The 22970-nt window shown below is 43.4% G+C and overlaps 1 protein-coding gene across 1 annotated transcript in view; it reads left to right on the top strand.

Moving 5' to 3' along the window:
• The window catches only part of ITGA4 (integrin subunit alpha 4), a 53267-nt gene that overhangs the window by 22955 nt on the left and 7342 nt on the right, over positions 1-22970 (top strand). Inside the window, exons 11-22 of the mRNA XM_028748219.2 lie at positions 3911-4005; positions 6232-6322; positions 7382-7427; positions 7843-7997; positions 10222-10379; positions 12525-12674; positions 14663-14739; positions 16676-16826; positions 17067-17165; positions 19093-19172; positions 19540-19629; positions 21617-21707. Coding sequence (XP_028604052.2) covers positions 3911-4005; positions 6232-6322; positions 7382-7427; positions 7843-7997; positions 10222-10379; positions 12525-12674; positions 14663-14739; positions 16676-16826; positions 17067-17165; positions 19093-19172; positions 19540-19629; positions 21617-21707 — 1283 coding nt within the window. The remainder of the gene's footprint in view (positions 1-3910; positions 4006-6231; positions 6323-7381; positions 7428-7842; positions 7998-10221; positions 10380-12524; positions 12675-14662; positions 14740-16675; positions 16827-17066; positions 17166-19092; positions 19173-19539; positions 19630-21616; positions 21708-22970) is intronic.

The raw sequence follows: 22970 nt of genomic DNA, 5'->3' as shown, positions 1-22970 counted from the left end.
AGAGAGAGGCTGCTGTCTTCCCTGGGCTTGCCTTAGGATATACCTGCATTGATTGTACTGCCACAGTCAAAGTCAAAACAAAAAAAATTTCTTCCAGTAGCACCTTAAAGACCAACTAAGTTAGTTCTTGGTATGAGCTTTCGTGTGCATGCACACTTCTTCAGATACACTGAAACAGAAGTTGCCAGATCCTTCTATATAGTGAGAAGGTGGGGAGGGGTATTACTCAGAAGGGTGGTGGGAATGGGTGATTGGCAGATAGCTGTGATGAGCCTGTTGACGACTCTTAACGACTGCAATAGGTCTTACAGGAAAAAGCAAGGGGTGAGAAGGTGAAAATAGGTCTTACAGGAAAAAGCAAGGGGTGAGAAGCTGCTGAATTGCAACTCATTACCAAACTTAAAACCATGGAGAGACCTGGTCTGAACAAAGACATTGGATTCTTATCTCATTATACATGACAAAGCCATTTTTCACCTTCTCACCCCTTGCTTTTTCCTGTAAGACCTATTGCAGTCGTTAAGAGTCGTCAACAGGTTCATCACAGCTGTCTGCCAATCACCCATTCCCACCACCCTTCTGAGTAATACCCCTCCCCACCTTCTCACTATATAGAAGGATCTGGCAACTTCTGTTTCAGTGTATCTGAAGAAGTGTGCATGCACATGAAAGCTCATACCAAGAACTAACTTAGTTGGTCTTAAGGTGCTACTGGAAGGAATTTTGTTTTGTTTTGACTATGGCAGACCAACACGGCTACCTATCTGTAACTGCCACAGTCAAAGTCCTTCATCTATCACTCTCTTCAGAGCCCCATTGTTGTTAATAGTTCTTGATAGGCCCATCATCCATGCATCTGCCTAATTCTGTAAAAGCGTATCTAAGCTAGTGGGAAGCACAGCGCTTACATGACTATCAAATTCAATAAATCATGGACATTTCCAACAAGTCTGGTTTTTCAGTAACTGTGCTTCATTCAGTTGGTGGTGATGCTTCAGCCTCTGCTAAATAAATGTGTTTTTGTTTGACATTGTTTTTAATTTGCTTTAATCTGTACTACTTGCCATTTTGATTTAATCATATCCCTTAGGCACCACTTGCATAATGACTTTCATTCTCAGCCATTAATGTTTCTTATCGTCTTCAGGTTTCATGCACATTAATGTACTGAATATCTAAATTTATTTGCTAGGCAACTCAAACAACATTTACATTTCACACTCTCCTCTGGATCTGCTTAATTAACATTTGTTTTGTAGGTAAAACTGCACGATATTGAACTAGAGCTACTTCCTGGAAATTATTGCCCTCTCCTCTTTTTTCTACCAAACCTTAGTCAAGTTAGAAATGTCTATACACACCTCCTTTCATCACCTTTTGCAGGCTTTTTAAAGTGGAATGATAAACTATGCACATGTGTTACTTTTAATATTTTAGGTTCCCCACTTTCAGATTTTATTGAAATAATGGAAGCAGAAAAAAAATGAACTATATGTTAAGGAACATGCCAAAAACCCAGTGAATTTTTTACAATACACAGTAATCCTTAATATTTAAAGATACCCGTGGGAAACATGAGTAAACTTAGAAACTTTGGGATGTTAACTGCAATATGTACTGGAAAGAAATCAAAAAACCATCATCCATAGGCATGAGAAGGTGTCTGTGTGGTTTGTATGTATGGTGGAAGGGAACCATGAAGGAAGTAGCAAATTATTTGGGGGATGGGGCTTTAGAGAGAATAAGGAGAAACTGTAGCTCAGTGATAGATCATCTGCTTTGCATGCAGAAGTCCCAGATTCAGTGCCCAGCATATTCAGGTAGGGCACAGAGAGACTGCTGTTGGAAATTCTGGAGAGTTGTCACCAGCAACGTAAGCCAGGCAGACCAACAGTCTGATTCTGTATAAATCAGCTTCTTAACATTCCTGTGAGAGTGCAGCATTTGCAGTCCTACTGTATTTGCTCTTATTGCTGATTATCACTGACATAGACACCAATAAGATACATTTCAGTTAGTGGCCAGCACTGTCAAGCTAAGACTAGGAAGGGAAGCACTTGTACATGTGATATACGTATATGCACTGCAAAGTTGGGCTTATGAGAAGTGACCTATAGTGGACATCACTTGGTCTGCACAGGCTGTTGGAGGTGTGCGCCTGCCCTGTGCAAACTGACCCCTTTTACCAGGAACCACTTAGTGGTGGAGGACAGGGGTTTCAATTTGCAGCATGCATTTGTCTCTCGTCCATTTGGTCCATGTGGCGACTTGATAAGTAGATGCACAATTCTGAAGGCCTGTACAATTGGCCCTCCCATGCTATACCATGTGATTTCAAGAGCCAACCATGTAAAGAAGGATTTTTCAGAAGCTGCAGTAGCCTTTAGGCAATATTTGAATTGGGCTCTAACTAGATAAGTGGGAAGCTTTTAATGTGAAACATTGTACTTGAAGATGGCAGGGAGCATTTGTTGTTGTTTAGTCATTTAGTCGTGCCCGACTCTTCGTGACCCCATGGACCAGAGCACGCCAGGCACTCCTGTCTTCCCAGCTGCTTCATCAGCTCTGAATCTACTTGTACTTGTCCTCCGCTCTTCCTGAGTAGCATGTTGGACGCCTTCTGACCTGAGGGGCTCATCTTCCAGCATCATAACTTTTATATGCCTGTTGTCTTTGTCCATTGAGTTATCTTGGCAGGGATACTGGAGTGGCTTGCCGGTTCCTGCTCCAGGTGGATCACATTTGGTCAAAACTCTCCACTATGACCTGTCCATCTTGGGTGCCCTGCTCGGCATAGTTCATAGCTTCTCTGAGTTATTCAAGTCCCTTCGCCATGGCAAGGCAGTGATCCACAAAGGGGGCAGGGAGCATAGGCAGAGATTTTTATCAAGGAAGGGGGAATGAGAAAGTTGAAGGCAAAAGTAAGTTTTTGTCTGACTGATGATAATGATGTCTAAGTTGCTAGTTATCCTGCTTTAACCTGGAGACTTGGGACAGGTGGCAGCATTAAACTAGAGAAACACAATTTTGGGGGCTTGTGGGTAAAGAAATAGAATTACATTCTACAGAAAACCACAGTGGCTTTGACCACAAATGACTTGCAGAAGTCTAAGCAAGAAATGGCTGTGGTGTTCTGTTTTTGAAGATTGCATGGCTAAAGATGCTGACCTCGTCCAGGGGTCATGAGGAGTGTAGCTGAACTGATGATTCTATTGGGGGGGGGGGGCGTTGGCATGGCTCCTGCGAAGCCTTTATACAAAGATAGCTCTAGCAAGTTCAGTTATGAGACCATAAAGAGCTATTGCAAATTGTGTGTGTGTGTGTGTGTGTGTGTGTGTGTGTGTGTGTGTGTTGTAATCCCCAGCTGCATTTACAACTGATATAAGACTAGGAATGTTTCCTGAATAGAAATGTAGTGTTTGCAAGAGAGGCAGCTACTCTCTTCATCACTTTCCCTTCATTACAGGCCAATAAGATCAAATTGTGAAAGCAAAGCTGTGCTTCTTAGAGAGAAACAGAGCAAATGAGAAGTGTGTCCTGAAATCCTGTCCTTACACGAAACTACAGGGAGAAGATGGCAATACAAAGCAAGACAAAAGAGAAACTGAAGCATGCTATGTGCTTCCTCCACCACCCTGGAGCTTCTTTCCCTTTGTCCAATGTTGCTTTCCCTCACTCCCACCCTGTCAAGCAACTATTCTTGCACTAATTTATGCCACTGTTCTGTGAACAGCTAATAGTGATGAGATATTGCCATCTTTCCACTTGGTGTGAGCAAATCTTTACTTTCCTGTCAAGGAACCCAAACAAACCATGCATTGGAGTAAACATTATTAAAATGAGTGTGTAGCTAATATGCTAATGCGTCTTCATAACGTTGCATTGAAGTATATCACATCTATTTTAACAGATGTAGCCATTGGGGCTCCACAGGAAAACGATTTGGAGGGCGCAATTTACATATATAATGGCAGGAAAGATGGGATATCACCAACCTTCTCACAGGTAGGTCTGTTTTAGCCACTGCTACGACTGTTTTAAGTGACGCGGGTGGCGCTATGGTTAAACCACAGAGCCTAGGACTTGCCAATCAGAAGGTTGGCAGTTCGAATCCCTGCAACAGGGTGAGCTCCCATTGCTCAGTCCCTGCTCCTGCCAACCTAGCAGTTTGAAAGCACGTCAAAGTGCAAGTAGATAAATAGGTACTGCTCCGGCGGGAAGGTAAATGGCGTTTCTGTGCACTGCTCTGGTTCGCCAGAAGTGGCTTGGTCATGCTGGCCACATGACCCAGAAGCTGTACGCCGGCTCCCTCGGCCATAGAGCGAGATGAGTGCTGCAACCCCAGAGTTGGTCACGACTTGACCTAATGGTCAGGGGTCCCTTTACCTTTACCTTTATGACTGTTTTAGCAGAGATGCTGTCATCATAGCGAGTAGCAACATAGAAGTGACACTGTCTCTGCCTAGAAGGCTTGCAATTTTTGAGGCAATGCTTTTGCCAGCAACCCAAGAGGTCACTGGAATACGAAATGACAAACAGATGGGGTGGGAATGGGAAGTCACTAGAGGAGGGAAGAGATGGGAAGAAAGGAAATAACTCACTATAGCTGCCGCCATTCATTTGTTAGAAAGTATTTGTTAGAAAGTTAGAAGCTGCTGTTGCTTCAATCTTCCTCCACAACTCGGTAGATTGTGTAGCAAAAAGACAGAAAGCAAATTGTATGAGTCGGGACTGGAAGTATCTGGGACATTAATAGAACTCTAGGTGAGCGGTTTCCATGCCTGAGAAATTGGTTAATTGCCTAAACTGAATGTGCTTACACTCCTTCTGAAGGACCAGGTGTGCTTTTGGATCCATCTTTGTCACCGGAGGCCTCAGGTTGCCTCAGCGTCTTGGAACATTTCTTAATTAGTTTTATAACATACATTTTTAAACAGTCAATTTCATTTATATATATATATACAGTCGTACCTTGGAAGTCGAACAGAATCCGTTCCAGAAGCCCGTTTGACTTCCAAAACGTTCAGAAGCCAAAGTGCATCTTCTGATTGGCTGCAGGAAACTCCTGCAGCCAATCGGAAGCCGTGGAAGCCCTGTCGGACGTTTGGGTTCCAAAGAACATTCTCAAACTGGAACACTCGCTCCCGGGTTTGCGGCGTTCGGATGCCAAAACGTCCAAGTACCAAGGCGTTTGGGATCCAAGGTACGAGTGTGTATGTATGTGTATGTATATATATATGTATATATATATGTGTGTGTGTGTGTATATATATATGGTCAACTGGCCAACATGTTTTTAAATTCTGGCTATTATCAATTCATTTTAATGTATCTTTTATATAAGCTGCTTAGAGCTTTTTATGATTAAGCAGCAGGCAGATTCAACCCAAGATGTTGTCTGGTCCAGTGGTCCTTTTAATGGGGCCCCAGTGAAAGCAGCACATCATGCCAGGCCTTGCTGCAATGTTGTAAGGTTAACACTAGCACTACGCCACAGGAGAAGCACCATTTCCAGTGAGGCACATGCAAGCCCTCCAGCTCCCATCAGCCACAGCCAGTAAGGAATGTTGTCAGGAATGGTAGAATGTTGAGACTTGAACAGCATCTAGAGGGCTACTGGCTCTCCATCCCTTATTTGTTGGCAAAATTGATTTAACTTACAGTGGTACCTCAGGTTACGACCAGTCCTGCTTTCGAATGCTTGGAGTTATGAACTCCACAAACCTGGAAGTAGGTGTTCCGGGTTGCAAACTTTGCCCCGGGATATAAACGCAATCCGCTTCCGGGGCCGCGGGAGGCCTATGTAGGGAATGCGCACCTTGGGTTAAGAACGGACTTCCAGAACAAATTAAGTTTGTAACCCAAAGTACCACTGTACTTTCCGTTGTTGGTTAATTGTAGTCACTAATGATACTTAACGGGGGGGGGGGGGGAGTATTCCTCCAAAACTTTTTTTAGATATACAGTGCTACCTCAGGTTACATACGCTTCAGGTTACAGACTCCGCTAACCCAGAAATGGTGCTTCAGGTTAAGAACTTTGCTTCAGAATGAGAACAGAAATCGTGCTCCAACGGTGCAGCAGCAGTGGGAGGCCCCATTAGCTAAAGTGGTACCTCAGATTAAGAACAGTTTCAGGTTAAGAACGGACCTCCGGAACGAATTAAGTACTTAACCCTAGGTACCACTGTACTAAAAATATCAGTCTTTTTTTAAAAAAAAAATTTTTTAGAGGATACAAGGACATCAGATCAGCAACAGTTTACGAATGTTTGGTCAGTCTATATCTGGGAGAATTGATGTAGACAACAATGGATATTCAGGTGAGTTGAGCATTTTTCTTTGCTTTTGTTTCTTTAAAGCAGTAGGAACAAGCTTTGCTGTATTTCGTACCCACCCTTCTTTAAAACATCCTTGAACATAGGATGCAGACTAATAAAGCAAAACAGGAAAAAACACACACCAAAACACTCAGCAACCCACAAAACATTAAAGATTAGTCCATAAAAGATTAGTAAAACGAAACAACAACAGAACCAGTGAAGGTTACAAAATAATCAGAATGCCTGAAAGTGAATTAGTTTCAGTTCCCAACTATCCCACTATCCCTAAAATTGTGGGAATATTCTGTGATGTTTCATGCTGCATTGGTAGTGACGGTGCCTATGAATGATTTCCTCTCCCATTGCCCACTGTTGACAGCACTGAATTTGTTTAAAGATAGTAGCAACTTGTCAGATGAGAAGGCCATTAAATGTGCAGTCCTATACATTTCCACTCAGAAGTGAACTCTATCTAATGGGATTTAGTCCCAGGGAAATAAGTACTGGGTTGCAACCCAGTACTGTTACCCTGCGTTCTTCTTGCTCAGGAACATGCCCTATTGAACTTAGCAGAACTTACTTCTGAGTAGCTATGCACAGGCTAGGCTGCTTATCATAACACAATTTATTTATTTTTTAAAAATGTTTTCAGAAAGGGAAAACACAGAAGAACAAGGAGGTTAGCCTTTCAGTTTTTAAATGTAATTCGTTTTTTTCTTTATTAAAATTCTTTCCCACCCTGTCTCCAAAAATGCTTGAGGTATAAAGAATGGAGATTGAGCAGCCGCTTAACTATATGGTGTGATGCAATGACTGTGGAATTATTTTAATGCCAAGAATAAAAGCAACACAGCTCCATCTCTATGACTCTGTTTAGGAAGTTCCGATAATATATGTTGGCTTAATGTATCCTTGTATCCCCTCTCATTAATAATGTGCAAAGAGTGATTTAATGCAGCCCAGAGGTGAATAAGTAATAAGGGGATTGTGCATGAGAGAAAGTTTTCTGGTGACTAATGATCATCTTCAATCTGTGGGGTGCTTTTTTTCCATCTACAGATGTGGCAGTTGGTGCTTTCCTGTCAGACTCTGCCGTGCTGCTGAGGTGAGTCCAACACACACACACACACACCGCATACCATAATTGGAGACAACTGGACATAATGGTGAATTATGAGATGCAATTAAATAAATTTGCCATGTGCTGCTGACCTCATAAAGCTCTCAATTAAGCTCTGAACTTGGTCATTAAGCTCTGGAATGTGACTCCAGAATGGGAGTTCTGTAGGACACTGGAATCGCACAATGTGTCAACATCTCTAAGAAATGATCTGAGCGGCGAACATCTCTGAATCTTGTGCCAAACAATATTCTACAGTCACAGGCTTGGCTCCTAAGTCAATTAAAGTTAGGTTTTGTTTTCTCAAAACTTGGGATGTGGAAATGATAAAGCAGCACGCACGAAATTATAAACATTACAAAAATACAAATCGTGACTATGAATTCTTCTTGCTTTTCAGGACAAGGGCAGTCGTCATTGTTGAAGCATCCTTAAAACATCCTCCCTCAGTAAATCGAACTAAACTGGACTGTGTGTTAAATGGACAGCCAGCTGTGTGTGTGCACCTGACACTTTGTTTTAGCTATAATGGCCGAACAGTTCCAGGTTACATAGGTAAACTATTAGCTAAATTCTGCATCATTATTTCTCAGCTTACTTTATTGATGGTGAATGTGCCTCAATTGCTCTGCTCTTTTTTCTTCTTCTTTTAAATGGCTTACTGCTGATGGTTAAATGGAATTTAATTACCCACTAATCCATCAAATTGAAGCCAATTGGTTTCCATTATTATTTTTGGCACTGAATGAAGTTTTTCCAGATAGGAGAAAGCATCGCACAATAGCTGTACTGCGTAGCTCAATAGTAGACAGGATCAAGAATGGCTGATAAAAAATATTGGAATATGCAGAGGTGGCAAAAATTGACAGCACTGATAAAAGATACAAATTTAGAATCTTTTAAAGAAGACTAGAAACCATTTCTAGTCTGTATTAAAAGTTGTTTTTCATATGCGAAGGCCACAGTGGGGTTTGAAGTGTAAGAAAACAACAGCATATATTAAGAAACATCTCGGAGAGGATGAAATTAGATAATTTTACCCAGCCTGTGGAATGCCGTCCCATCAGATGTCAGTGAAATAAACAACTATTTTAGAAGACATCTGAAGGCAGCCCTGTTTAGGGAAGTTTTTAATGTTTGATGTTTTATCGTGTTTTTAATATTTTGTTGGGAGCTGCCCAGAGTGGCTGGGGAAATCCAGTCAGATAGGTGGCACAGAAATATTAATAATAATAATAATAATAATAATAATAATAATAATAATAATAATAATACACTTGTATGTAATTTGGGTTGTAAACATTGATGAGTGGGAAGTCACTAGTTTTGCTGAATTGTTGAGTAACAAATGTAATTTTCTACATTGAAAATAGAATAAAATTATATGTGTGTGTGTGTGTGTGTGTGTGTGTATAAAAAGGATCAAATTTATCTAATTAGTCTCTTATCCGAAGTAGCTGTTTAATTTTCAAAGTAAATGCTCGTATTATTTGGTGCATTAGCAATTAGTATACCATGGAGCAAAACAGATGAGTCTCAGAAGTTTTACTACATGGTATTAAGACACACTGGATTTCTGGATTAACCCTTTAGACTATGGGTAGCCGAACTGGTCCCTTTCAGGTGTTGCTGGACTCCAACTTTCATCCCTCTCCCCTGACAATTGGCCATGTTGTCTGCAGGTGATGTGAACTGGAGTTCCACAACTATCTAGAGGTAACCACCTTGACCTGCACTTCCTGTAGACTTTATCAGAATAAAACAGAATGGCTTTATTCTGATAATCAACCAGTCCCTGTTGCTGAGAGCACAGGGTATAATGCAGTGGCGTAGCGTGGGGGGTGCAGGGGGGGCCGGCCGCACCGGGCGCAACATCTGGGGTTAGGGCAAATCCACAGGTTAGGGGGCGCAAATCCACGGGTTAGGGGGCGCAAATCCACGGGTTAGGGGCGCAAATTACTTGCCTTGCCCCGGGTGCTGACAACCCACGCTACGCCACTGGTATAATGCTAAGGTTGCCAAGACTCAGATTGGGTTCAAGCCCAATGAGAGAGGACCCACCATTATGATGCTTACTGAGAGCCAGTGTGGTGTGGTGGTTAAGAGCGGTAGTCTCGTAATCTGGGGAACCGGGTTCGCATCCCCGCTCCTCCACATGCAGCTGCTGGGTGACCTTGGGCTAGTCACCCTTCTCTGAAGTCTCTCAGCCCCACTCACCTCACAGAGTGTTTGTTGTGGGGGAGGAAGGGAAAGGAGAATGTTAGCCACTTTGAGACTCCTTAAAAGGAGTGAAAGGCGGGATATCAAATTCAAACTCTTCTTCTACTGTAGAGGCAGAAGAGGGCATCTAGTAGGTTGAGAGAAGACCATAACTATTCCTGATTATCACAGAGGGTGGAGTGAATAGCAGAAGCTCTCCAGGCAACAGCAAAGTGGCTAGACCAACAATATGGAGAAAAATTCACTAGAATAAGATGGTGGGAGCAGTATATGTGATACAAAAGAAAGAATTGGGGGTTTCCCCATCAATTCATTCATGAGAACGCACAATTGTTGTTGTTTTTAAGTGTGCAAATGATACTGCTGACCTCCTGAAGGTATGAAAGAAAATTCTGCGATACTTTTTAGAACGATTTGAAAATGATTCTTTTGAAAGCCTGCCTGGCATTCTAAAGCATTCACCATCAATTTAATAAATATGAAAAGCCTCTGTGAAGTTACTTTCCAAACCCTTCCTCTTAATGTTGTCCTTTCACCCCTCTCTTCCACTTTTTTACAGTATTGCTTTATAATCTAAGCCTGGATGTTAGCAGGAGGCCAGATACTGCAGCAAGGTTTTATTTTTCCTATAATGGTACATCTGAAACGACTTCTGGAAGCCTCAGCATTTACAACAGCAACAACGTTACTTGCACAACTCACCAAGCATTCATGAGGGTAACATGTGTGTTTCTTTCTCTCTCCTAAATAGAATTGTTGAAGTGAAATAATTGCACCAGTATGTGAACAACGATGGGAGAAGGATTGCCCAAAACTGGCTTGTTCTGTTTCTTTGACGAGCAAGACATGAGCAGAATAGCTCCTCTCTGAAATGGATAGCCTTATCCTTCAGGAATTTGCCCAATTCGTTTTTAAAGCCATCCAAGCTGGTGGCTATCAAAAGATGTAAGGGTGGCCATCAACTTGGAAATCTTCAAGAAGGGATTCTAAACTTTTGAACCACCTGTCTTGCACAAATGCTTGTGCCATCCCTACTTCTGACGCAATGCCCTTCTGTTTTGAAATATTAATACTGAAAGTATCTCCCCCTTCTGTGACCTTTGAACTTAAGTCAAGTCATTCAAGTTCAATAAATCCTCTGCGTCTGTCGAGCATAATCCTTGCATATTCAGTATCTGAGAAAATAATAATTAATAGCTAATTGGCATAATGGAAAGTAATGAAGAGCAGATGTAGGGAAACCCTTGTGGAAAATTATATGAATTGGATAACATATGAATTGGTGGAAGCTTTCTTGTAGATAAGAATTAAGAGCAGGAGACATGTGGGAAGGCAATCAGTGCCTGCCTATCTCACCCATCCAGGGAATAATTTAATCATCTTCGCTATTGTAATGTTCAGTGTTTCAAGCAGAGTAGCTTGCTTGGGAACTGAACTTTGATCAAGAGCCTTACTACACAGTGTGGTCTGGCATTAAAATTTGTATATCTTACAAAGACATACAAGAGAAACAGAGTAGACTCAATCCCAATTTACTTATTCCAGTTCAGTGCTGGGATTTTAAGCAGAGGTCTTTTTCCTGGAAGACCCTGCCTATGATACCTTGAGCTTGCAGCACCATCCTCAGAAGAAAGTGCCATGGAACTTGCACCCTAATAAGCGAATTTGTTTGCAGCCTTAAGCAGAAAAGAGAAAAGGTTGCATCAATTATGTGTGAGTGTAGTCCTACTCATCCTTTTCGTGACTGCCAATATGTGGCCCCACTTTGGAGGATTAGCCAAAGTTGAATGTGGTCGCCAGGCCTTTAAAGGTTCCACACCTCTGGTCCAGCTTTGTAGCTGTTTCCTGACCACTTTTATGAATGGATGGATGGATGGATGGATGGATGGTATGTTCATTGTAGTCACAGACCAATGAAACTTCTCTAAATGCATAATTAGAATGTTATGAAGAAATGCAACATTGGAAGCGCCAGGCATAGGCAAACTCGGCCCTCCAGATGTTTTGGGACTACAACTCCCATCATCCCTAGCTAACAAGAATAGTGATGAGGAATGATGGGAATTGTAGTCTCAAAACATCTAGAGGGCTGAGTTTGCCTGTGTCTAATTTAAGAAATATACAGTGGTACCTCGGGTTACAGACGCTTCAGGTTATGTGTTTTCAGGTTGCGCACCGCGCCGAACCCGGGAGTACCGGAACGGGTTACTTCTGGGTTTCGGTGCTCACACATGCGCTGCAGGTTGCGAACGTGCCTCCCGCACGGATCATGTTTGCAACCCGAGGTTCCACTGTAACAAGCTTTAGATGGTAGCTCAAAATAAAATACAAGGTAACTTTTTTTTTTCAAGAAATGAATGAAAAACAAATGAAATTCCAACATGTAAGATTTTGGAGATAGAAAGAGGAAGCAGCTTTTATTTGGCAGGTGGGATGATCCTGTGGCATTAATCCAGCAGTGGGCAGCATGGTGGTGATGCAAAGCCACCCTCTTGACACTGGTGTCACTCCAGATTCCCTGGACGGCACTGGGGCAGAGCAGGGGTGACAATGCAGTCAGGTCTGCATGGACCCACTGGTGTAGCCGGTCCACGCAGCCCTGCTATTCGCTCCCTGCAGCCTCGACCTCCCTGCTGCCCTGCTCCGTCCAGGTACGCTGAGCAACGGCAATGCTGGTAGGGTGACTCCACCCCACCGTACTGGCTGCTACTGGATCATTGCATGTTGACCGTGTGGCCTTTCACATACTTAGAAATTCTGCTATTTCCGTTCATGTAGCGATCTAAGGTAGGCGGGGTTTTCTTTACATGCACACGTGTGTGTTTTTATGTTGTTAACTCATTAGGTTTCCAATTTCCGTAGAAAAATGTGAGGGATATCTTGACTCCTATACATGTTGAAGCCACCTACCACCTCGGAGAGAACGTTCTAAAGAATCAAAGTTCAGATGAACTCCCACCACTCCAGCCAGTTCTTCAGCAACGAACTGAGGATGATGTCATACGCAGCAAGGTATGTTTGTGTGTGTGAAAGTAGCATATTTGCACCTGAAACAGGTCCCCCCCCCCATACTTATTGCTATTTGTTTTTCCTCCAACATATATGCCTCTCTGTAACGTAAAGTTTTCTGGACAACTTAAAATAAGTAAAAACAGTTGAATTGCAAAATAAGTTTCCAATTGCATTTGTGTGTATGTTGTTTTTTCCCTATGTTTATGTTTTGTATTTGTGTATTTTTGGGGCCACTGTAGCAGCTCTTGAGAATTGGAGATGTAGAGCATGAATTTATTAAATAAATGAATGATCCAGATTTAAGCAGCTTGCACTGTGTGTTCATCTAATAAATGCTACTTTTAGGACTGCCATCTTCATTTGTTTTTTAAAAAAATGTTTTTATCGAAATATTTTGCAAAGGTACATTCAGTGTCTCTGTTTTTAAATCGTAGCATCCTTCATGCAAATCAGTTACAGTCAGTTTGAGACACATTTTTAGCCTAGAGAGAATGGCTTCAAAAATATTACTTGTGAAGACAGTCCTATGGATACAGAGCCATGAGAGTAAACCAGGGGTCAGCAAACTACGGCCCCCAGGGGGCTGGTTCACTGTCCCTCAGACAGTGTTGGGGGCTTGATGGGAAGGACAAGCTGGTGTCTTACCTGCAGCTGCCACCCTGTGCAGGTGTTTCTGCCCCTTCATCCTACTTCTCCCTGGAGGTGAAGGCCACTGCCTGGGCCACTTCACCACCAGCCTCATCGTCCTCCACCGTCATGTCGGCCGCCAATGGGAGCACGGCAGCTGTGGCCCCACTGAGCCCTAGCCCAGGCCGGCTGTCCTCCTCCAGGATCGCCACTGCTGCCCCACTCATGGGGATGCAGAGCGGCAGCAGCCACAGCAGCACCAGGGCGGTGGGGGGAGGAAGAGGCCAAGCGGCAGCAGCTCTGCCAATCAAACGCCGCGCCTGGTTTACCTCAGCATGGTGTGGGGACGTCTCTGCCAATCAAATGCCACGCCTGGTTTACCTCAGCGCAGCGTGGCATTTGATTGGCAGAGACCTCCCCACCCCACCCTGAGGTAAACCAGGCATGGCGTTTGATAGGCAAAGCCGCCGCTGCTCAGTCTCTTCCTTCCGTCGCCTTTGCTGGGAGTCTCGGCTTCGTGGCGGGTTCTTAAATGGCCAGGCTGGATTTAGAAGTCTGCTGGGCCTGATCCGGCCCAGGAACCGTAGTTTGCTGACCCCTGGAATAAACTATTTCCCTTGCTCTGTATGAAACTTTGAATAGCAGTTAATTTATAAGTGTGCATGTGTGTGTGTGTGCACAGCCTTCTGCTGCTGGCATAGTTTTCCAGATCCGGGCAAATATATTCATTCCCTGATCTAATTTTAAGTGCTCCTATGCAGTGTTTAAGAGCCTAATAAACCCCTTCAAATTAATAAATGTTTCCCTCGGCAAATACTGTTGTGATGAAAGGTCAAATGGATTTGTTGCCACACCTCATGAAGCATCTTAGTTAGCATCAAGCCAGTCTGGAAAAAATCAAATAAAAAATTGCCTGCACTACGTCAATCCACTGACAGTATATTATTCAGTGGGAATCACAAACGGGGAGATTGCTGTTGCATTCAGGTCCTGCTTATAGTGACCATGGTGAAAACAGAAGATGGGGCTAGATGGTCCTTTTGCAGTCTCTTTTTATGGTCAGTAATACCATGTCTATGTTGTGTAGGCTGATGTTGTGTAAGGAGCCTCCCAGAGGTATCTGTTGAGAGGTTGCCTAGAAAGAGCTGTTTCCTTTTGGGTCCCATGCTTTGTTGTTGTTGACAGTGGAAGGTACTAGACTTGGTGTGTAAAGAATGAGAGAGAGGAGTGAGGATCTGCCAGTAAAATACTGTTTTAAATTAACAGTCTGAGTTTCAGGGTGAAAAGGGATTTACTTCTGAATATGTATGGATATGGTATTGTATTTGATCCTAAATAATTGTTGTTTTCCTCTTTTATAGTTCATGTTTGCAAGATTTTGCTCTCAAGAAAATTGCTCTGCTAACTTGCAAGTTTCTGGAAAACTTGCATTCCCGAGGTAAGTAACTAGTGATTTCTATGCAGTAAAAAAAAAGGCTGGATATGCTTTATTTATTTAATTATTACACTTATGACACACCTTACTTCCAAGGAGCTCAAAATGGTATATATACTTCTCTTTGCATTGCACAATATGCCACATCATGAAGAACCCTTTTCAGCAATTTGTGTTGCAGTGTACATTTGTACGGATGAGAACTTTTATGGACATTGATATATCTCCATTAAAATGGGCTCCTGCACTGCTTAGTGTGATATATATATATATATATACACACACACACACACACACACACACACACTATGATTGCTAGTGAAAAGTCTAGTTCAGCTTTCTCACATTCCCAGATGTTCACCTGGTGATTTTATTATATGTGCAAATATCATACTCCACACTGGCCATCTTTTTTTGTCCAGGCTCCCCTTTCCAGCTTTGGTGGCACACTGGCAATGAAGCAAAACGCAGCATCACACACAATAGGGAAGGGAAGAGCACCCCATTATTTAACTTGGAAGCATACTGTAACCCCAAGATCCAGCCACTGGAATGTTAACAGTTGTGTGTTTCTCCTTAATTTGAAACTGAGCTTCTTACGCAGAGCTTCTACCTTTTGCTGCCTGCCGAAGTGCCAGCTTGTCTCCCCAAGGTGTTCATTGACTAATGTGTTGGTCTCGAGCCAATATATTTGATAAATGTCTATTTCAAGGCAGCTCTTCTGCAAGTCTTAATTAAACTTTAATGTCAAATTGAAGTTTACTTTTTAAATCCTCTTAGGAATCTTTTTTTTGTGTGTGTGCTTGTTAACGTGATTAGAGAACACCAGGAGGAATGCAAGCTAGATGTGCTCACTCACATGCAGGAGTCCTGTCTGTATATTAACCTTGACTTGGAGTTTATAAGATGAGAGCTTGTGTGCAGCATAAGGTGGTCATAAAAACAACATTAAGCACAGACACACCTAGCCATGTGCTTTTCTTTTCTTTTTTAAAGTGGAAACGCAAAGAGGAAGCATATAAGGCAGTCATTGCTAACAATATGAGACAGAGCAATTACAATCAGCACAAAAGCTACAAGAGAGACACCAGGTCATAGGACAACAGAGTCCATAAAGATGTGTATTTTGCTACACATTTGTATGTGATAGAATGGTGCTTCCCCTTTCGTAGGAAGATGTAGATGCCCAAGGTCCCTCAAGAAGACATTACCTTAGGAGAGATGGCCATTTTTATCCTGCCATCCTTCCTTCCAAGGAGCTAAAAATGGCATGTGTGGTTGTCTACCCATCCACTGAAGGAAACTTTATGCCCCAACAGCCCTGTGAGATAGGTCAGGGTGAGAGATAGTGCCAGGTCCAGCGGGCTTCATCAGATCTCTTTGGTCCTTCTTTGTGTAAAATTCTGGGGTAAATTTTTTGTCACCACTTGGCAAAATGACATAAGCCCTGCCCAGGTGTTAGCTGTTCATGTGTAGGGGCTCCAAGGGATCAGGACATCTGCCTGGCCAGGTGTCCTGATTGTGTGAAAGCCCCTATATGTGGTAAGGAGCTGATCAGTTTGGGCTTTCTTGGTAGACAACACTGCAGTGACACGCAGCTTTTGAAAAGAGGACATGACATTGGAGAACAGGGCTAAATGTGTGGGCAACAGACAGCTAAGGTGTCCTGGAGGGAGAACCTTATTTCCCAGCTGTGAGCTTATAATAGCAGAAAGGGACCTTGTGATCCTCCAGGTGATGCTAGACTCCAACTCCCAGCATCCCCAGCCAGCATGGCCAAAGGTCAAGGGTTGATGGCAGTTGGGATCCCAGCGACATCTGGGGAGGGACACAGGCTTCCCGTGTATGGCTTGGCACTTTAGAGGGAAGCCTGAGCATTTCTCTTGTACTTGAGTAACATTTGAAATTAAGTCAAAAGCAATCTTTTCATTTCCAACAGGCCTCATGAAAAGAAGCCCTACCTTGTGGTGGGAAGTACGAGGGTACTGATGTTGAATGTTACCTTGTACAATGCTGGCGATGATGCCTATACAACTGCCCTCCATATCCAGCTCCCCAAAGGGCTTTATTTCACCAAAATTCTACAGCAGGTAAGAAAGGAGGGGGTCAGTTTTCATCAGAAAAATAATAATAAACACAGCCAGCACCAGTCTCTATCCAGACTTGAGCGACCAATGGCTTCTTTCTACAAAAATGTAATGATATCCCATTGCAGCTCTCCATTACCTTGTTACGTTGGTCTCTCAGAACAAGTTTTTTTAAAAAAATATGTACTTTTGCAAAACATCCATATTCCTTTGTCAGCTGCTTCTTGTCCATTGTTACCACAGGAGGAAGCCCAAATACATTGTGAAGTGTCGGAAACAGAAAGTCATGCGGTGAGACTTGACTGCAGTGTGGGGCATTTATATGTAGATCACCTGTCAAAGGTAATACTAAATATCAACTTTTTAAAATATATATATTTTACTTTCTTTGGCATCATTTACATTGGGGTGTGGAACTTATGACCCGCCAGATGAAGTTGGACTAAAACTCCCATTATATCCCTGACTGGCCATGCTGATTGGAGCTGATAGGAGCCCAAAAACATCTGGAGAGCCACAGGTTCCCCACTCCTAACTTACACCAAAGAGCACACCTTGTGTCCTATGGCAATGGAATAGACTCATGCATGTGTTTTTCTTAACTGCCCTTTTGATGATTAACAAATAGCCTTGCAGTTAGGATCTGTGTCAGCACACATTTGAAAATAGAATCATAGACATGGAAGGGACCACTGGGATCATCCAACCCCCTCTAATGCAGGAATATTTTGCCCAACGTGAGGGTTCAACCCACAACCCTGAGATTAAGAGTCTCCTGCTCTACCATCTGAGCTATCCGAGAGCTCACACCTCTCTGGAAACACAGTTCTTTGGAGAACTAAAAACTGTAGACAAGCTGGCAATGTCAAAATGAAGCATTCGTGGGTGACAAGCATGGCAGTCAATAGGATTCTGCCAGCATATGTAGTACTTTGGGGATTGTTTGCCAGGGAGATTCTTAAACTATTTTGGCCTAAGGGCTTCACTTACCCTTGCCCAAACCTCTCCCAGGGCCAAGTGCCAGTGGTGGCTGTGATCAGAAGTGGGTGTGGCCACTCCACAACACTCTTGAAGACAGACCACATGTTACACACTCAGCTCACACACATTACATGGGCATGCACACACAGAGGTGTGTGGACAGGCACAAAGCCTCCCCTAGCATCTCGACTGTATTGTGCACATCAGCAGAACAGAAGTGGAGTTTTCCTCCTCCTCACGTTCCTAGGCTGGGTAGGTAAAGGTAAAGGTAAAGGGACCCCTGACCATTAGGTCCAGTCGTGGCCGACTCTGGGGTTGTGGTGCTCATCTCACTTTATTGGCCGAGGGAGCCGGTGTACAGCTTCCGGGTCATGTGGCCAGCATGACTAAGCCGCTTCTGGTGAACCAGAGCAGCGCACGGAAATGCCGTTTACCTTCCCGCCGGAGCGGTACCTATTTATCTACTTGCACTTTGATGTGCTTTCGAACTGCTAGGTCGGCAGGAGCAGGGACCAAACAACGGGAGCTCACCCCGTCGTGGGGATTCGAACCGCTGACCTTCTGATCGGCAAGTCCTAGGCTCAGTGGTTTAACCCACAGCGCCACCCACGTCCCAGGCTGGGTAGAGAAGTTTAAAACAGTAGCCACAATGTTGTCCCCTCACCCAGCCCAATTTGCCATCAGCAGCAGTGCTGAATAAAGTACCTCCCGCTTCTCAGTGCTATCACTCAGAGTCGATTGGAGTGCTCTGATGTTTCCAGAGAGCTTAGCCATCACCAGCACTTGGGAAACAGCTGAACAAATCATTTCTCTAAGTGCCCCCATCTTTTTTTAGTAGCAGCAGGAAGAGGAGAGGCATTCAGCACTGCTGCCAGTGGTGAAATGGGTGCTGGAGGTGGGGCAGTTAAAACAAAAGCAAGAAAACCCTCTGCAGGCCAGTTCTGGCCTAAAATGTGGTGGCTTGCCACTCCTGGTTTACCATGTGCTGTGGACTTGATCCAATAGGTATTTGGAATGGATGAGCCACGAAAAATGCAGCTTGCCTGGACAGCAGGTCAGACTGAAGATAACAATTATTCTAAGCACACTTACTAGGAAACGAATTCAGTAGTACCCATTTCCCAGCGGGTGCATTGAAGACTGGGCTGATGATTAAATGAGTCACAAAGGCAGCATGCAGTTCAAACGCCAATAATATAATTTCTACTGATATTACTAATATAGTATGCTTGCTGATAGAATGCAGATGCTTTCGTTTAAACCCTAAAGCATTTCATTTACTCCACAGATGGATTTCAGTTTTGGGTTAGATGCAAGCTCACTTAGCAGGGCGGGAGATGACCTCAGCATCAGCATTAACGCAACCTGGTAAGTGCTGCTTGCTGCAGATTGCCGTTTTAGACTAATATTGTCTCTGCGTTTGAATGACAGAACCGGGAATTATACAAGGAGCTGCTGAAGCATGGAAAGCATATATTACATAATGTGCAAAAGTCCTAACAGAAACCAAATAAAACCTGTTTTTAGTAGTTTGGTTGCAAAAGTAAGACTTCAGGTAAATTGCAGTGGAAATGCGCTTAACTCTTTCACTCAGACCAATAGGACTTCTTGGGTTGGCTCATGCTCTCTCTTAGTGATACTAAGTGTGCAGGTCCGAAAACTTTATCTAACCAAACCTGATCTTGTGTGTTGTGCATGTGTTGTGATACACTGTAATCGTTGTTTCCTCCCATAGTGAAAACGAACTGGGCACTGACATATTGTTGGATAACAGCCTAATTTTAACATTGCCTCAGAAGCATGAGGTTGAGCTGAGTGTTCATGGGTAAGCTAATGAATGTTCAAGTGTGTATCTAGAGCTGATAATGAACTGCTGCAATCAGGGTTTTGAGGAAGACAGCATGAACCCTTTCTAGAGTCCAGCAGGTTTTTGTATAAGGTGGTTTAAACCACCTTCATATTTCTGGGAGCAAAATATGAATCCCTGTGGCCCCCATGTGTGAGGGCTGAATAACAAAATGATTGGCTGGGTGCCTGGATTCAAAATGTGGGGCTCAGCAGACTCTTCAGCAGGAGAGAGTCCCAATGGGCAGAATTTAAACTCACAAAGTCAAGCAGCACAGTGAAGCCTAAGGAGTGCAGGCTGATAAACCTTTTGCATAACTCATTTAGTCTACTTGCAAAGCGCTCCTCTATTTCTACCCCTCTTGCAATGAGCAAACCACACAGTGTTAAGTAAGTTTAAAAATGCTTTACTTATAGATTCAAAGGTCTCGTTCATGAATTTATTTAAGCAGAAGCAAGGAAAACATGGGCAGAATACTCTTGGGTAGAAAATGCAGAAATATGGTTTCAAACATGTATTTTAAGCTTATTACAAAGCTTTGCCATATCTGCCTTGGTCAGTTACATGGCACGGAGAGAGAAGGAACAAGAAGAGGCTTCGCTTCCTCTCTCATCAGAGAACAGGGAGCATGATTTAACTGAGTCTATGAACCCCTTCATGTACTGAGTCTTAACCCCTTCATGTGCTAACTAGTTCTTATGCATAGTTCTGTTTGACTTCCATCTCCCACATCATTTCCATGCCTTTAGGATTTCACTGTCAGTGTTTCTGCAAACTTGTTACCTTTTCATGGCTTAGAAACTCTCAGAAGAGCTTAGAATATTGAGCTATTTGGGAGATGGGGTACTCTTAACAAACAAGGGCAGATATGGGTGACGGAATGCAGTTGAAACAGGAAGCCTCTGTAAGTAGAGGGACCAGAGGGTTTCTGAAAGGGAAGAGAGACTGGATGGTAGAACATCCAGAAGGCCTCCAGTTCAGTCACTGGCATCTCCAGGTAGGGCAGGAAAAGAATTCTCTTTGAAATCCTAGAGAGGCACCACCATCCAGTGTAGAGAATGGCTGCTTACCCCCTTTCCCGGGTGGGGCGGAGGTTGCGGCCCCTTGCATTCTGTGGCCATCCATGCTAGCCAGGGCACATGTGTCCAGCTGGCAATTTAGGGGATTTCCCCAGCTGATTGGGCTGCAGAGTGGGCTTGCCTGCCAAAAAACTAAGTTTAAACAGGCCAGTCGGAGCCTCCCTCAATTGGTCAGTGCATCACTGGCTAAGCGGGATTGCCTGCTTGCCTGCCCAGTCAGTGAGCAGTGCATAAAAACCAGCTGTGCCCAACGCCCTCAGCACAGTTGGCAGAAGAGCCTGCCATCCTAGAGTTGGAGACCCTGTTATACTTGCCTCTTGCAGGCAGCTAAAGGTAAAGGTAAAGGGACCCCCAACCATTAGGTCCAGTCGTGACCGACTCTGGGGTTGCAGCGCTCATCTCACTTTATTGGCCAAGGGAGCCGGCGTACAGCTTCCGGGTCATGTGGCCAGCATGACTAAGCTGCTTCTGGCGAACCAGAGCAGCGCACAGAAATGCCATTTACCTTCCCACCAAAGTGGTACCTATTTATCTGCTTGCACTACCTATTTATCTACTTGCATTTTGACGTGCTTTTGAATTGCTAGGTTGGCAGGAGCAGGGACTGAGCAATGGGAGCTCACCCCGTTGTGGGGATTCGAACTGCCAACCTTCTGATTGGCAAGTCCTAGGCTCTGGTTTAACCCACAGTGCCACCCGTGTCCCTATTGCAGGCAGCTAGTATAACTAGAATTAGATTGCCTGTGAGCTGACTTCATTCTGATGACCTGGGATTCCAGATGTGTAGCAAACAGTACTTAAGGAAGCTAATTGACAATGGATGCACTGGTAATGATTTCATCAAGATTTATTTTCAATTGTTTCTTTTGGGAAACACTTTTTTGTAGATCTGTATCTCCATCATCATTTGTCTATGGACCCAGTGAGGAAAATTCACCAGTTACCTGCATAAAGGAGACGATAAACTTCACTTTCCATGTAAGAGATATTTCTTACAGACACATTTTCTGTTCTTGGCGCTTTTGAAAAGTGAATTAAATGAAATTTATCACTTCACGGGGGGGGGGGGGGCTTTTCCTTGTAGGTTAAGCTGATTTCAATAAAGTTATACACTCTCTGAGCCAGTAAGGCTATACCTGCAGTGCCTCTTTCAATTATATCTCTTTGGACTATTCTTGGAACACAATTCCTTCACTAGTTCCCCAGATGAAAAATTAACTGTTCTGTCAAAGTTGCTTTCTAAGGTTAAGTAATAAAAACACACAGTTTTGCCATTATTCCAGTTACAAATATGATGGTTGAAAAGGCCACATTTGCACTGAGCAAAACACAGAATAATTCTGCAGGGGGGAGCTTAAAAGGGGTGTGTGGACTCCTATATAGCCCCAGAATAATTTAATTCTGAGATAGTGAGAAAAATAGAATATATATTGTGACAAGACGAGTTGTAGCCTCTGCACTATGAGAGGGAAAGGAGGCAAGCAAACCAGCCAAACCTCTTCCTGCTCACTACTGCCACTAAGTGGATCTCTGCTCACCCCCTCCCACCTCACCCTCTGGATTCCTTCCCTAAACAGCTCCTTAACCCTTTGGATTTTTAACAGGCCCAACCTTAACTTCCTACACTGAGTAGAGTGGTATGACGCATTAAGCGTGAGGTGCATTAATAATTATTGAATTTTGTGCCACCCTTCTTCCCAAAGGTCACTTCTGAAAAGGTTGCTCCATTGTCCACAAGGCCTCAATGGAGACATTAAAGAATTTAATGTAGCTGTGTAGTAATGTAGCTGTGTTGTGACAATAGTGTGTCCATTGCACCTCCTAATTTTTCTCCTTCCAAAAAGAAGTCCAGAGCAGTAGGTACAGAATGCTGATGGGCTGTTGTAGGAGGGAGGAAAACTGGGAGTGACGGGGAGGAGACACACACAGAGTAGCTGGAATCTTGAACAGCACTTTCAAACAGCAACATTTTGTCGCTACTCCTACTTGTATAATCTCTGATCATCATTTCTACTTCAAATTTACCTCATTTCTGGAAGTCTTATGATGGCTCACCTCCTTTAAAAATGATTTGAAACGTAAGATATATAAGCCTTTTAATATAAAACCTGGATACATGAACATATCTTTCAAGCGTTTGTGTTTCAGAGAGCAAAAATAGCAGGTATTATGTAAGTTAAGAGTCTGGTTTGATTTCCAGTTTCAGATGAGATTCTACCATAACTGTGTTCTTTACTCCTT

This window comes from Podarcis muralis, chromosome 1, assembly GCF_964188315.1.
Source record: "Podarcis muralis chromosome 1, rPodMur119.hap1.1, whole genome shotgun sequence".
In the NCBI taxonomy this organism is placed as follows: domain Eukaryota; kingdom Metazoa; phylum Chordata; class Lepidosauria; order Squamata; family Lacertidae; genus Podarcis; species Podarcis muralis.
The sequence above is the reverse complement of the archived record's forward strand: the minus strand, read 5'-3'. Positions and strand labels throughout refer to the sequence as shown.